Consider the following 11540-nt stretch of genomic DNA (forward strand, 5'->3'; position numbering starts at 1 on the left):
GAAAGAGATGGTTGTTGCGAATGGGACTATGAATAGAGGATCCATGAAGTCCATGAGCACTTCTAAATTGGAACCATATTCTTAGGGTGGAAACACCTATCGGGTTATCCGAATATTTGGAGTTGGCCGGCTGGGTAATGCAGATGTAAGCAAAGCCAAAAGTGAGTAGGACAGGATATCTGTGTGTGTGTGTGTGTGTGTGTGTGTGTGTGTGTGTGTGTGTGTGTGTGTGTGTGTGTGTGTGTGTGTGTGTGTGTGTGTGTGTGTGTGTGTGTGTGTGTGTGTGTGTGTGTGTGTGTGTGTGTGTGTGTGTGTGTGTGTGTGTGTGTGTGTGTGTGTGTGTGTGTGTGTGTGTGTGTGTGTGTGTGTGTGTGTGTGTGTGTGTGTGTGTGTGTGTGTGTGTGTGTGTGTGTGTGTGTGTGTGTGTGTGTGTGTGTGTGTGTGTGTGTGTGTGTGTGTGTGTGTGTGTGCGTGTGTGTGTGTGTGTGTGTGTGCGTGTGTGTGTGTTTGTGAAATCAATCAGTGATTTCAGCTGAATGGCCCTCTGATGAAAGACACAGATGAAACATGATGTAATCACGTAAGTCACGTGATCACCTCGGCCTGCAGTCTTTCCCTCGATCCAACTTTAACCCTTTTTTTATATGCAAAGCTATTTTTAGTTATCTCTATTATTTTGCAATGCTCGTTTATACATGTGTGCAACTTTGTGTGTGTGTGTTTTGGTACTCACTCCGCTGCCTCCAAGTGAAACACAAAAAAACACATCTACAGTCAAAAGCATCACGCTTCTGCTCAGTGGAGCGGAGGCACATCACAGGAATAAAGCGCAGCAGAGACGACAGATGACGATATGCTACAAACACACAAAAGAAATGTTTTGTAAGATTTTTAGTTTTTGTGTATGATCTAAACAAACTTTAGTGACTTCACAGCACATTTTGAGTCACATAAATCAGTCATTTGCTTTGTTTTGTTTCCGCTCTTGGGAGACACGAAACTCTTTTCTTTATATTTTTACTCCTTTCTTTATGAGTAATTGTATTTATATGAATGAAAAAGTACCTCAAGTGTCCCTAAAAGTGTCTAATACAACACCATTGCCAATGGTACTGCACAATCCTGAAAAACCCATATAGAATTGTACAATATTTGCACTTATATTACTTTACTAAGGCATGGTCGGTCAGTATAAATGTGTTATAATGGCCTACTGTAAGTTGTAGGACTCTTACAGGGCTTCTGGAATTCAAGACTTTTCTTGTTGTCGCTGCTTTTAATTGAACTATTCATATCTTAGACTGCACTGTAACTTTTATCCATGTATTTTTTTCTTTTAATGTTTCTTTTATTAACGACTGATTTTAAATACCATTTTCTTAATGTCTTTCATTTTTTGTAAAGCACTTTGAATTGCCTTGTGTTGAAAAGTGCTATATAAATAAACTTGCCTGGCCTTGCCTGGCCTTGCCTTGCCTTGCCTTGAATCAGCTTTACTTCGTGTCTCATTACATAACCGTCCTACTGCTTCCTCCATTTGCTCTGAGTGCTGATTAAGTTTAAGCTGTTTTACCCAATCGGGCAAGTGGTTGAAAATAATTAAAACTGCACTGAAGATTGAAGTAGCTAATGAGCAAGTTATCTCGCTTCCTACTTATCTGTAGTTAGAATAGCTCATGCTCAATAAAGTTCGGGCACTTGCGAGAAAATGTTTGAAGGTAAAGACCACATTTGCTGAAACTAAAGAAACATTTAAATGATCAGGAGAAACTAACAGGAGTTTAGTTGGTTGGCAACAGAGGATGTGGGCAAAACTCCAGATGAATTTACTTGAATAAAGATTACAATCAACTTCAGTCTTTGTTCTTGTTATGCTAAGATGATACAATTAAAACAGATTGTTGATTTGTGACCGATAATAAACAGTGTGGCAGTATTCAAAGTACACTAATGAATTGAGCCATACAGTATAGTGACGAGTCAAAACTAAAACTACTGCTTTTATGAAACATTGTTTTTAATTTAATAGGTTTTTGTGTATGTAAATGGTCTGCAAAGGCTCAAATCTCAAAGTCCCCCCCCCCCCCCCCCCCCCCAGGCTAAAACAGCTCCTTTGGACTCCTTTCTTTACTTCCGTATCATAGTGATATCACGAGGTAATACTCACTTGTTTTAGCTAGCGCTACAACACATTGTACGTGATAGGCTAAGGGGCGGGACATTTCTAAGTGGTTGACCAATCACAACAGAGCCAGCCAGCTAACTATCAGAGAAGACTGGGCTCTGGTTTCAGACAGAGGGTGAAAAGAGGTGCTGCAGCACAGACAGTATGAGAAAAATAAAGAGCTTTTTGAACTTTAAAGCATGGAGACATGTCCCAGTAGAGACACTACATACTGATATACACCTGAACATCAGCAGGAGAGGACTCTTTAAAGTAGAGACACTACATACTGATATACACCTGAACATCAGCAGGAGAGGACTCTTTAAAGTAGAGACACTACATACTGATATACACCTGAACATCAGCAGGAGAGGACTCTTTAAAGTAGAGCCACTATATACTGATATACACCTGAACATCAGCAGGAGAGGACTCTTTAAAGTAGAGACACTACATACTGATATACACCTGAACATCAGCAGGAGAGGACTCTTTAAAGTAGAGACACTACATACTGATATACACCTGAAAATGATTATAATTCAGCCTCTTTAAAACAAATGTTGAGCCTACTGTCGACATCTTATTAGTTTAATATGCTGGCAATCTAGAATAAAAGATATATCCGCCTTATTACTAATATGTAAGGTATCTTTTATCAGCACACAAGATAATCACAGTGTAAAATCACATTTAGTCCGTGTACAGCGTCACTCTGCCGCCTCTCATCCTCCATCTCTCTCTCTCTGTTTCCCTGCCATTTTTCCATCTGCCCCTTACTGAGCCATCTCTCTTCTCATACGCTAAATTAATTGCACTGAATGCTCCCCCGTGCATCAAAGGGCAGCGGTGTGTCTCAGGTGACGGGGGGTGGAGGTGGGAGTGGGGATATCAAAGCCTCGCATCAATGTGCCATCAGTGTCTCCACATCTGTTATTGTACTGGACAGTGCTTAGCCAAATGAAATTATCCCTCCCACGTCCTCGCTCTGATTCAGGCCCGCGGTCTGTGGCATTCATCCGCTCTATTTTTAGTGGTCAGCCTCCCTCGGCTTTATTGGCTGAATATTACGCCTCACCAGCTCAGGATGTAAACAAACAAGCAGCTGAAATGTCACTGGATGTGCTTAGATTATGTTGATGCTCTTTTTCAAAGGTGTTCATCCAGCATACATTAATATGTATTTACACAATCAGGAAGATACATGTTAGAGAGACTTGAGAAGAATATATTGGATTCCCAATCTCCAAGGCGTCTCAGATGACAGATTTTAAGAATATTATAGAAGAGTATTTATCCTGGGGGGAAATTTGGTTTGGTGACATTTCCTTAATCTTAAAATAAAAATGAAAAAAACATATGAATACAAACGTGTTGCACGGTGTACCGATACTTGAAAGGTACCGCGATACCCTGCCGTTAAAAACGTTACGATTCCTCCGTTTCATTAGTATCGGTACTTTAAGAATGACGGGGAAAAGTAGTCCGGTGAGAAAGCGCTGTTTTAATAAGAGCCGTGTATTCAGTGCACTGCTTCCACTCCCTGCACTGCAGCCGTGCTTGCAGTCCCTCCCCTCTCAAGCACGCTCTAAGTCCCTCCCCTCTCTCGTGCACGCGCTAGCTGCCAGAGCATGTGAGAAAGCGAGAAGCATGGCTGCAAGTGGGAGTCCAACTGCCGCTCCGCCTCGGCTTGTTGACAAAAAAGACGCCAGAAGCGAAAAACAAAAAAGTTGTTTATAGATGATGCTTAATTGTATTTAATACAAATTCTAGTCATTTATTTAATTTACTGTTCTCATTGTTTAAAAGTTTGTGTTATGGTTATGGTTCTGATGTGAAATAAAGCGCAATAATTACATTTAAGACTGTTTCCCTTTTTTTAAGAAAAGTATCAAAAAAGAATCGGAATCGCAATTCTTGACTTGGTATCGGTATCGAAACCAAAATGTTGGTATCGTGACAACACAGTGTGCACATTGTACTACAATATGTATTAACAACAAGTATGTACAAATGTGTGGTCAATGTGTATATTACAGTGTATATACAGTATATAGTGGTCTAGTTTGAGTATTTAAGTGACATCTTCAGCACAGAATAATATAAAATACTTCTGTTTGCCTGATTAAGTAGCAAACAGTATTTATCAGTATTCATTTGAGAATATTAGATTCATTCAGTACAGCTAAATGCAGTTTATCATCCAACTGGAGAGCTCAAGCCTTTGTAAAGTGTATTCAGTTCTGATACTAAAAACCACAATGTACAGTGTGTGCTGTAGGATCAATGTTATTATGAAATAGTGTGAAAACAGCGCAGAATGTAAAACACACCACAGTATCAAGACGATTTCTCTCAGATAGAGTTTGCATTGAGCTCTTTGTAACAGAAAGAAGGGTAATATAATTTAAATATAATTAGTGTAAGCAATGTTTTTTTTCTTAGGAATTGAAAGAAGATGCAAGAGATACAAAAACCAAAATAAAACTGATGTAACACGTTTTAAAGGACCTACAGTATAGAGTAAAGACGACATATTGTTTTCTTGTGTCTCTGTTTCAAACCATAGTCCTACCTGTTATAGAAGCATTGTTTGAGGCCTGTGGCTGTTTGAAAGTAAAGGGAATCTTTCATTTGTTCCCTCTTTTTGTCCAGTGGGATCCCAGGGAAGAAATGTGGAACCTTCATCGTGAGAGCAGAGGAGCTGAACAACTGCAGGGTAAGATCGGTCTGCTTCCCCTGTTGATTCATTCAGAGGAAGACTTTCAAGATACCTTTTCTCTAATTAGACCGACCTTACGGTTCATACATCTTTCAACGTGATAAGATGCACTCGTCTGGTACTTTTCAAAGTCAAAATATGACTGTTTGTAATAAAATAGCTGTAACCATTTTAAACAAATGTAGCATTTTACATTACGTGTTTATTAGGTATACTTTTACCAGGGTGTCCGCGGGGTCCTAAAAAGTAATACAAGTTGATCAATTAATTTAGCGAAAATGAAGGCTATTAAAAAGTATTAAACGGCATTTTCTAAGGTATTACATTTTGTAGCTTGTTTTCAATAAGTATTCAAATTGTCCAAAGAGGTTGTATTCTACAGTCTGCCTGAATGTAATCATTGCGTAGGTGTGTAGTGTGATTCTGTGTAGTTTATTTATAGCATCCCGTTGGATTTGACGTCATCTGAACAGGACATCGCTCGCGCACTGCTTGATAGCGCGCGAAGCTCCGTTTACGCCGGTTGTTAAACAACATCGTTATGGGGAAATGCAAGTCTGCCTCCAAATGGTTGGAAGATAAGGAGGAAGGACAATCAATACTGTAGATAGTCAATGTGAGGTGAAGTGTGTCGCCAAGGTAACCGGTTAGAACTCCAAGTGACGATGAGGTCTTAAAATGTATGGAAAGGGTCTTAAAAAAGGTCTGACTTCAGGATTCCTGCATATACCCTGTTTCGTTTATTGGGAATTTGCTTCGGTGTATGGTGCGTTAAAATAAGAGCAAAAACTAAATAAATACATATTAAAACATTAATAAAATACATAAAATGACAAAGGACTTTGACAAATGTGGAAGTGCTGTGATAAAAGTGGCAGTATAGTGCAGAAATGCGAGAAAGAAAAAGTCAGACGAACTAAAAACAATACTGTTAAAAACAAACATTTCTGCAGAAATCCCAATTTATTCAAATATATATTAAAAAAGGACGTACATCATTTTAGAAACACCTCTCAGTATAACTCAATACAACTCAACAAAACCACAAAGAAGTTGAGTCAACAAAAAATTAACAATATAAACTTTATGGCAGTTTGTTTTTTGTGGAGCTACAAGATTGCATTAGTTTTAATATACTTACAAACTGGTTGTAAACAAAACAATTATAAAAAATGTTCACTTTACAACTCCCCAACACCGTCTTAATCCCTTGTTGCACTGACTGATGTAAGGATGCACCGAGGACATTATTTGTGAAACACTCGCGTTGCCATGACACCAGAATTTGACCTCAATTAGAGGAGCTAAGTGTACTATCTAAATGTGTATTGTCTAAAAATACCACTGTACTACTGCAATTAGGAAGAAGCATCAAGCACTATCTCACAATGTTATGACTTAACTGGTTTGCTTTAACATAAAAGTGGTCATTTAAACACAGAGGGGGTTTGGTTTATATTTCTGCTGGAAGATCAATAAATCCACTTTTGTTCATAATGTACGTTTTCGACCAGTTTAGAAGACTTAGCTTTTCAAGACAACGCAGACTGTTTTTACGCTCTTGTCCTGTCTTCATTTGAACTTTGTGATGAGCACAATAATGACTCTAGAAAACAAACCACCTCAAACTAGATAAGCTATTTCTTGAAAAAGTGCAAAAATGGCCCATCTGGTTGTTTGCTGTAGATTAGATGCGTCACTTTACAAAAAGGTATTTGTAGTGAAATGTAATAGCATTTTTCTCTTTAAGGTCTAAATACTAAATGGTTAATGTCACGTTTTAGTGTCAAATGATGAGGGATGGGTACCGAGCCCGAGCCCTGGTATCAAAGGCGCCAGAGGCTGAATTATTAAAGACCGTGGTACTTTTAAACTCCGACATTATCGTTCTTTTTATCGGTACTGGAGACATTTAAAAAAGATATGTCATGTGTATTATTGCTACATAAACATTATATTGCAGTTTTAGTGTCACCAACTCCGTTATCTAATATGCAAAAATAAAATAAAATGCATCTATGATGTATTTTCGATCTTTCCAGAGAGAGATCTCTCTCTCCCCCGTCGATGTGCGAGGGGGTGGGGCAGTTTACACACACGCAGCTGCTACATGCAGCAACAAACACACACGCGCACACACACACACACACACACACACACACACACACACACACACACACACGCACACACACACACACACGCACACGCACACGCACACGCACACACACGCACACGGCAAGGAGGACGAAGCGCTCCGAGGTGTGGTTAAACTTTACCCGTCTCGATGTGGACAATGCTCGTTACCAAAAGTACAATAAGAGTTTATCATGTAAGGGCGGTGACACGAGCAGTTTGTCCAAACATTTAGCAAAAGGGCTGAATGTGAAAGCACCGTAGCGCCATCCACGAGTAACGTTTCCACGTCAGGTGTTATGTATGCTAGCAGCAACACACGGAGTTAACTCAATGATACAAACATGGGTTAATGATTAGAGGTAACCGAGTTATTTAGTTTGTTAAAGTTTCAGCTATTCTGTTCACAGTTCTGTCATCAGATTATTTAATAACATTTGTTAAAACACTGTTGTTTCTTTTGATGTGAAATATTATTTATTTAATTTAAATAAAAAGCAATGTTAGTTTTGTTCACAATTTGTTTAGTTAGTTTACCTTGTTTTTTTTCTCTCCAAAAGAACCGATAAGAGTACCGTTAAAAGACCGGACCGATAAGCGGTATCGATCAAAGTAGTAGTACTGTTAAAACCTTAACGATACCCATCCCTACCAATGATATAGCTGTTTTGTAACAACATATTATGAGAGAAAAATGATTGTAGAGCCATTGATTGATCTTCTAGTAATAAACAACATGCCTTGCATTAAAGTTGATCATGTTTTGCTTTTTTCTTTAACTCATCCGGAGAAAAAGGAAATTGCTCAATTAAGAACTAGAACAAGGAAAGGCATTGTTTCAAAAACCGTACAACACTATTAAATATTAGATCATTAATTATAGGTCTGAGATAATAAGCAAGTTTCGAAATGTTCATGGGTGGAATTAAGTGAGATTACCTTGAATTAATCTTGTCTTTGTTTTCCGGAAGGATCAAATTAAGTTTTGATATTAGCTCCCAGGACTCAGTGGTCTAACAATATGAACAATTATAGATATGCAAAGTGTTCTTTAGTTTCCTGGATACACAGTACATTGTAATATCGTGCTCCAAGACGTTTCTATAACCGTATTTATTTAAAGCTAATTAACAGGAGGATCTATGATAACGTGTTGTGAAAGCAATTGTGTGTCATTTCTTCTGACCTGAGGCTGTCTAACGTTTCTTTTTGATTACTTCCCTCTGCTTCAGGAGTCCGTGATGCTGCAGTTTTGTGGCAACAAGCTGGACAAGAAGGACTTCTTCGGGAAATCAGATCCTTTCCTCGTCTTTTACCGCAGTAACGAAGACGGATCGTAAGTTGACAGCAGCTTCCCCCGTCAATGTTCTGAATGAACAAAAGCAGCTATCTCAGTTTTACACACCATATACAGATGCCTGAAATGAATATAGACTGTGAGCGTGATTTGTCATGCTCCAAAAAGCCTCCATGCAGAGGATATACTGTAAGGACTCAACTGCCTATGTGGTGTTACATAATGCTGGGTGCAGTATATGTGACTTACGGCGTGCAGACGTTAACAGGAGAAAGCAGCAGAAGGAGGGATGAGCCGAGATAATGGGACAGAGTTGACAAGAGGAAAATAAAGGCAGAAAGGACAGAGGAGATGGAGTTCAGGAGAAATGTGTACGGAGGTCGCACTTTCTTTGCCCCGCAGATGCTTTTATTCAAGTCGACTTCAGCGTCTTAGTGGAGCCACACTCTCTTGTTCTGCAGCTGGGTATTTACTGATGCAGCCTAAATGTTCCGCCGCGGGCTATGACAGCCGCACGCTGTGGTAACAAAGAGCCAGACTAGGTGCCGCATATAAAAGAACAGGAAGCTATTATTTCAGTCAAATATCATGTTTTATAAAATACTTATATCATTCCACTCATCTCATAACAGAGAGCGAGTCACAGGGTTTTGTTCTTAGCCTAAAGTCGTTTTCTGTCTAGCTCTGTAAACCACATGTCCTGTGTTCTCCTTTGAGAGAAAAAGCCGAAAAATGTATATTTAATATTATTTGGTTTATGCACTATTTCAACTATATTGTGGTGTCTGTCTACTGCCAGCTTCAACTCCTAGACACCAATTATAGTAGTGAAAAGATTGCCTATACAGTACAGTGGTGCAGGAATATGTCCGAAACACAGAAATGAGTTAGCATTTTAACACTTCTTTGTTCGGTTGCCTCAAAGTCTACTTTATTTGAATGAGTTTGTATTTAAAGGTCTGAGATGAGATCTGTAGTTAACACAAGCTAAAAAGATTTGAATGTTTTGTTCCACAACGTGATATAGCTCAGTAAATACCCAAAGTGAAAATCTGAAACTTTTACTTTTCTTAAACATGGTGGGTGCTGACAAGTGACTAAATGAGACAGAGTCATCGTGTCGAACATTAGCCGCCTTTAGCTTAGCGGTGGTGACGTGAAGTCATGTGACCGTGATGTAGTTCTTTCTAAGCCTCACTTTAGCTTTTTAATTATTCCGATTTATGCTGCAAACATTAATGTGTTAATATGTGGAGAACAAAATGTCTAAGTATCATTAACAGGTGTTTGCCCAAGAGCTTCTTTTCTGCAATATTCCAGCAGAAAAAGGACATTGCTTTTTGTCAAAGGGAGCCTTTGGGAGGCTGACTATCATGTTGGGATGAGAAAATTCCCCACTTATAATATGATATGTAGAAGGATGGGTATAGCAAATGTAAAAAATTTAGTGGTGTATTTAACTTACTTATTTTATATGGATTGTTTTTTGGAAAACTGTTAATTATGTCCAAGAAAATGATGAATCTTGATTGGGCCAAATTTGACCCCGAGTCACCCAAAAAAAATTCTGCTGGGTCTCCCCAGACCTGAACACCAAATGATACACTTTTTTTTTTTAGAGACCTTTAGACTTGGCAAAAATGGTCAAAATCAGTTTTGTATTGTTGATACAGCTGCTGTGGAGGATATCATGAAGCCTCGTTCCGTTAAAAAAAACTAGAGCGTAGTTATTGTATAATTTTAACTTGAAACGGGTCACAGGAGACCCGAACACAACATAAGGGTTAATTTAAAAATGCAAAAATGAATAACGTTTCCCCTTTAAACAGCTTTGCATTTCTCACTCCCAGGTATACCATCTGCCACAAAACAGAAGTGGTGAAGAACAATCTGGATCCGGTGTGGCAGGCCTTCAAAATCCCTGTCAGAGCGCTGTGCAACGGAGATTATGACAGGTGCAGTACACAAACCTTTCACTGACAATACTTACTGACATTTCCTCTTAAAGGTGGGATAGGTCATTCACTTCAGAAACACTTGTTGTTATATTCCATGGAATGCTCTTAACATCCCGATAGCAATGAATATATTAAATGCTTTGACAATAAATACATAAAAAAATGTCATCTGTGGAAGCCGTGGCGCTGTAAAAAGCACGACCAATCATCTGAGCCGGCCCGGCTAAAGTAACTGGATGGCCTACCTGCCTGTCAGCCTTCCATCTGTGCACACACTTATCTCGTGCCCTCATTGGTCATGTGTGCGTTCGTGAGTGTTGGAGGAGGGGCTCTGTGAGGAAGTCTGAAGGAAGAGGCAGATTTTTTCCGGTTGTGTATTTTCAAATTCTTTCGCACTCAAGCTGGTTTCTCCATTCTTACCTACCCTACCTTTAAGGAGCAGATACATGTAACTCATTGCTGAGTCTTTCTATTACAGATTTGAGGAATGGGCAGCTTTTGTGGCATAATTCTTATTATTTGTTTGATCTTTTTCCCATTATTTTCCTCTTTGCCTGTGTTACACCAGAGTATACTGATAACAACATAAAAAAAACTCCACTCTCTGCATTACGCAGGTTTGTCCTCTCGGGCCCCCGGCCCTCCACGGACCAGTTACCAGCTTTTTAAGCAGAAAGACTGTATATCAGTGCTAATTGGATTTTTAATGGGATTTCTTTCTCTCCTCTTGTCTTTCCCTACAGGAGCATTAAGGTGGAGGTGTACGACTGGGACAGAGATGGAGGGTGAGGGAACAATGCTCTTTCGTTTGTACTCTTAAACTAAGATGGACCCCAAATGAAAAATCCTTTGGATCAATGTAGTTTTCTTTGGTGTGAGTTCTCGAGTGTTGGAGATATTGGCTTCAAAGAGGTCTGCCTTATCTTTAATATAATCAAACTCGATGACGCTCTAGTTGTGATGCTCAAAGCTAAACATAACATGCTTTTGAAAAACTCAAAGCAATGTCTCTTTCTCAGAATCAGAATAATGTATTGCCAGGTAGGTTCACACATACGAGGAATTTGACTTAATGTCATGCTGCAGACATAAAATACAAAAGAAGAAATCTTTAAAGACACCGTAATAAAATATAGAATTTCTAGAAATGATCTCACATTTAGTAAACATAATCCATAGACCCCTTCGCGAGCAGATTCATGTAGTAACTATTTTCTTTCTAGCGATTACACACATCAACAGCATCAATGTGCAGAGGGAACT

The 11540-nt window shown here is 39.0% G+C and overlaps 1 protein-coding gene across 1 annotated transcript in view; it reads left to right on the forward strand.

Moving 5' to 3' along the window:
• LOC307041270 (copine-8-like) overlaps positions 1-11540 on the forward strand; it is a 78030-nt gene that overhangs the window by 50123 nt on the left and 16367 nt on the right. Inside the window, exons 7-10 of the mRNA XM_079684578.1 lie at positions 4823-4886; positions 8255-8358; positions 10170-10274; positions 11021-11062. Of these exons, the coding sequence (XP_079540704.1) occupies positions 4823-4886; positions 8255-8358; positions 10170-10274; positions 11021-11062 (315 nt within the window). The remainder of the gene's footprint in view (positions 1-4822; positions 4887-8254; positions 8359-10169; positions 10275-11020; positions 11063-11540) is intronic.

This window comes from Notothenia rossii, assembly GCF_949606895.1.
Source record: "Notothenia rossii genome assembly, chromosome: 5".
Classification (NCBI taxonomy): domain Eukaryota; kingdom Metazoa; phylum Chordata; class Actinopteri; order Perciformes; family Nototheniidae; genus Notothenia; species Notothenia rossii.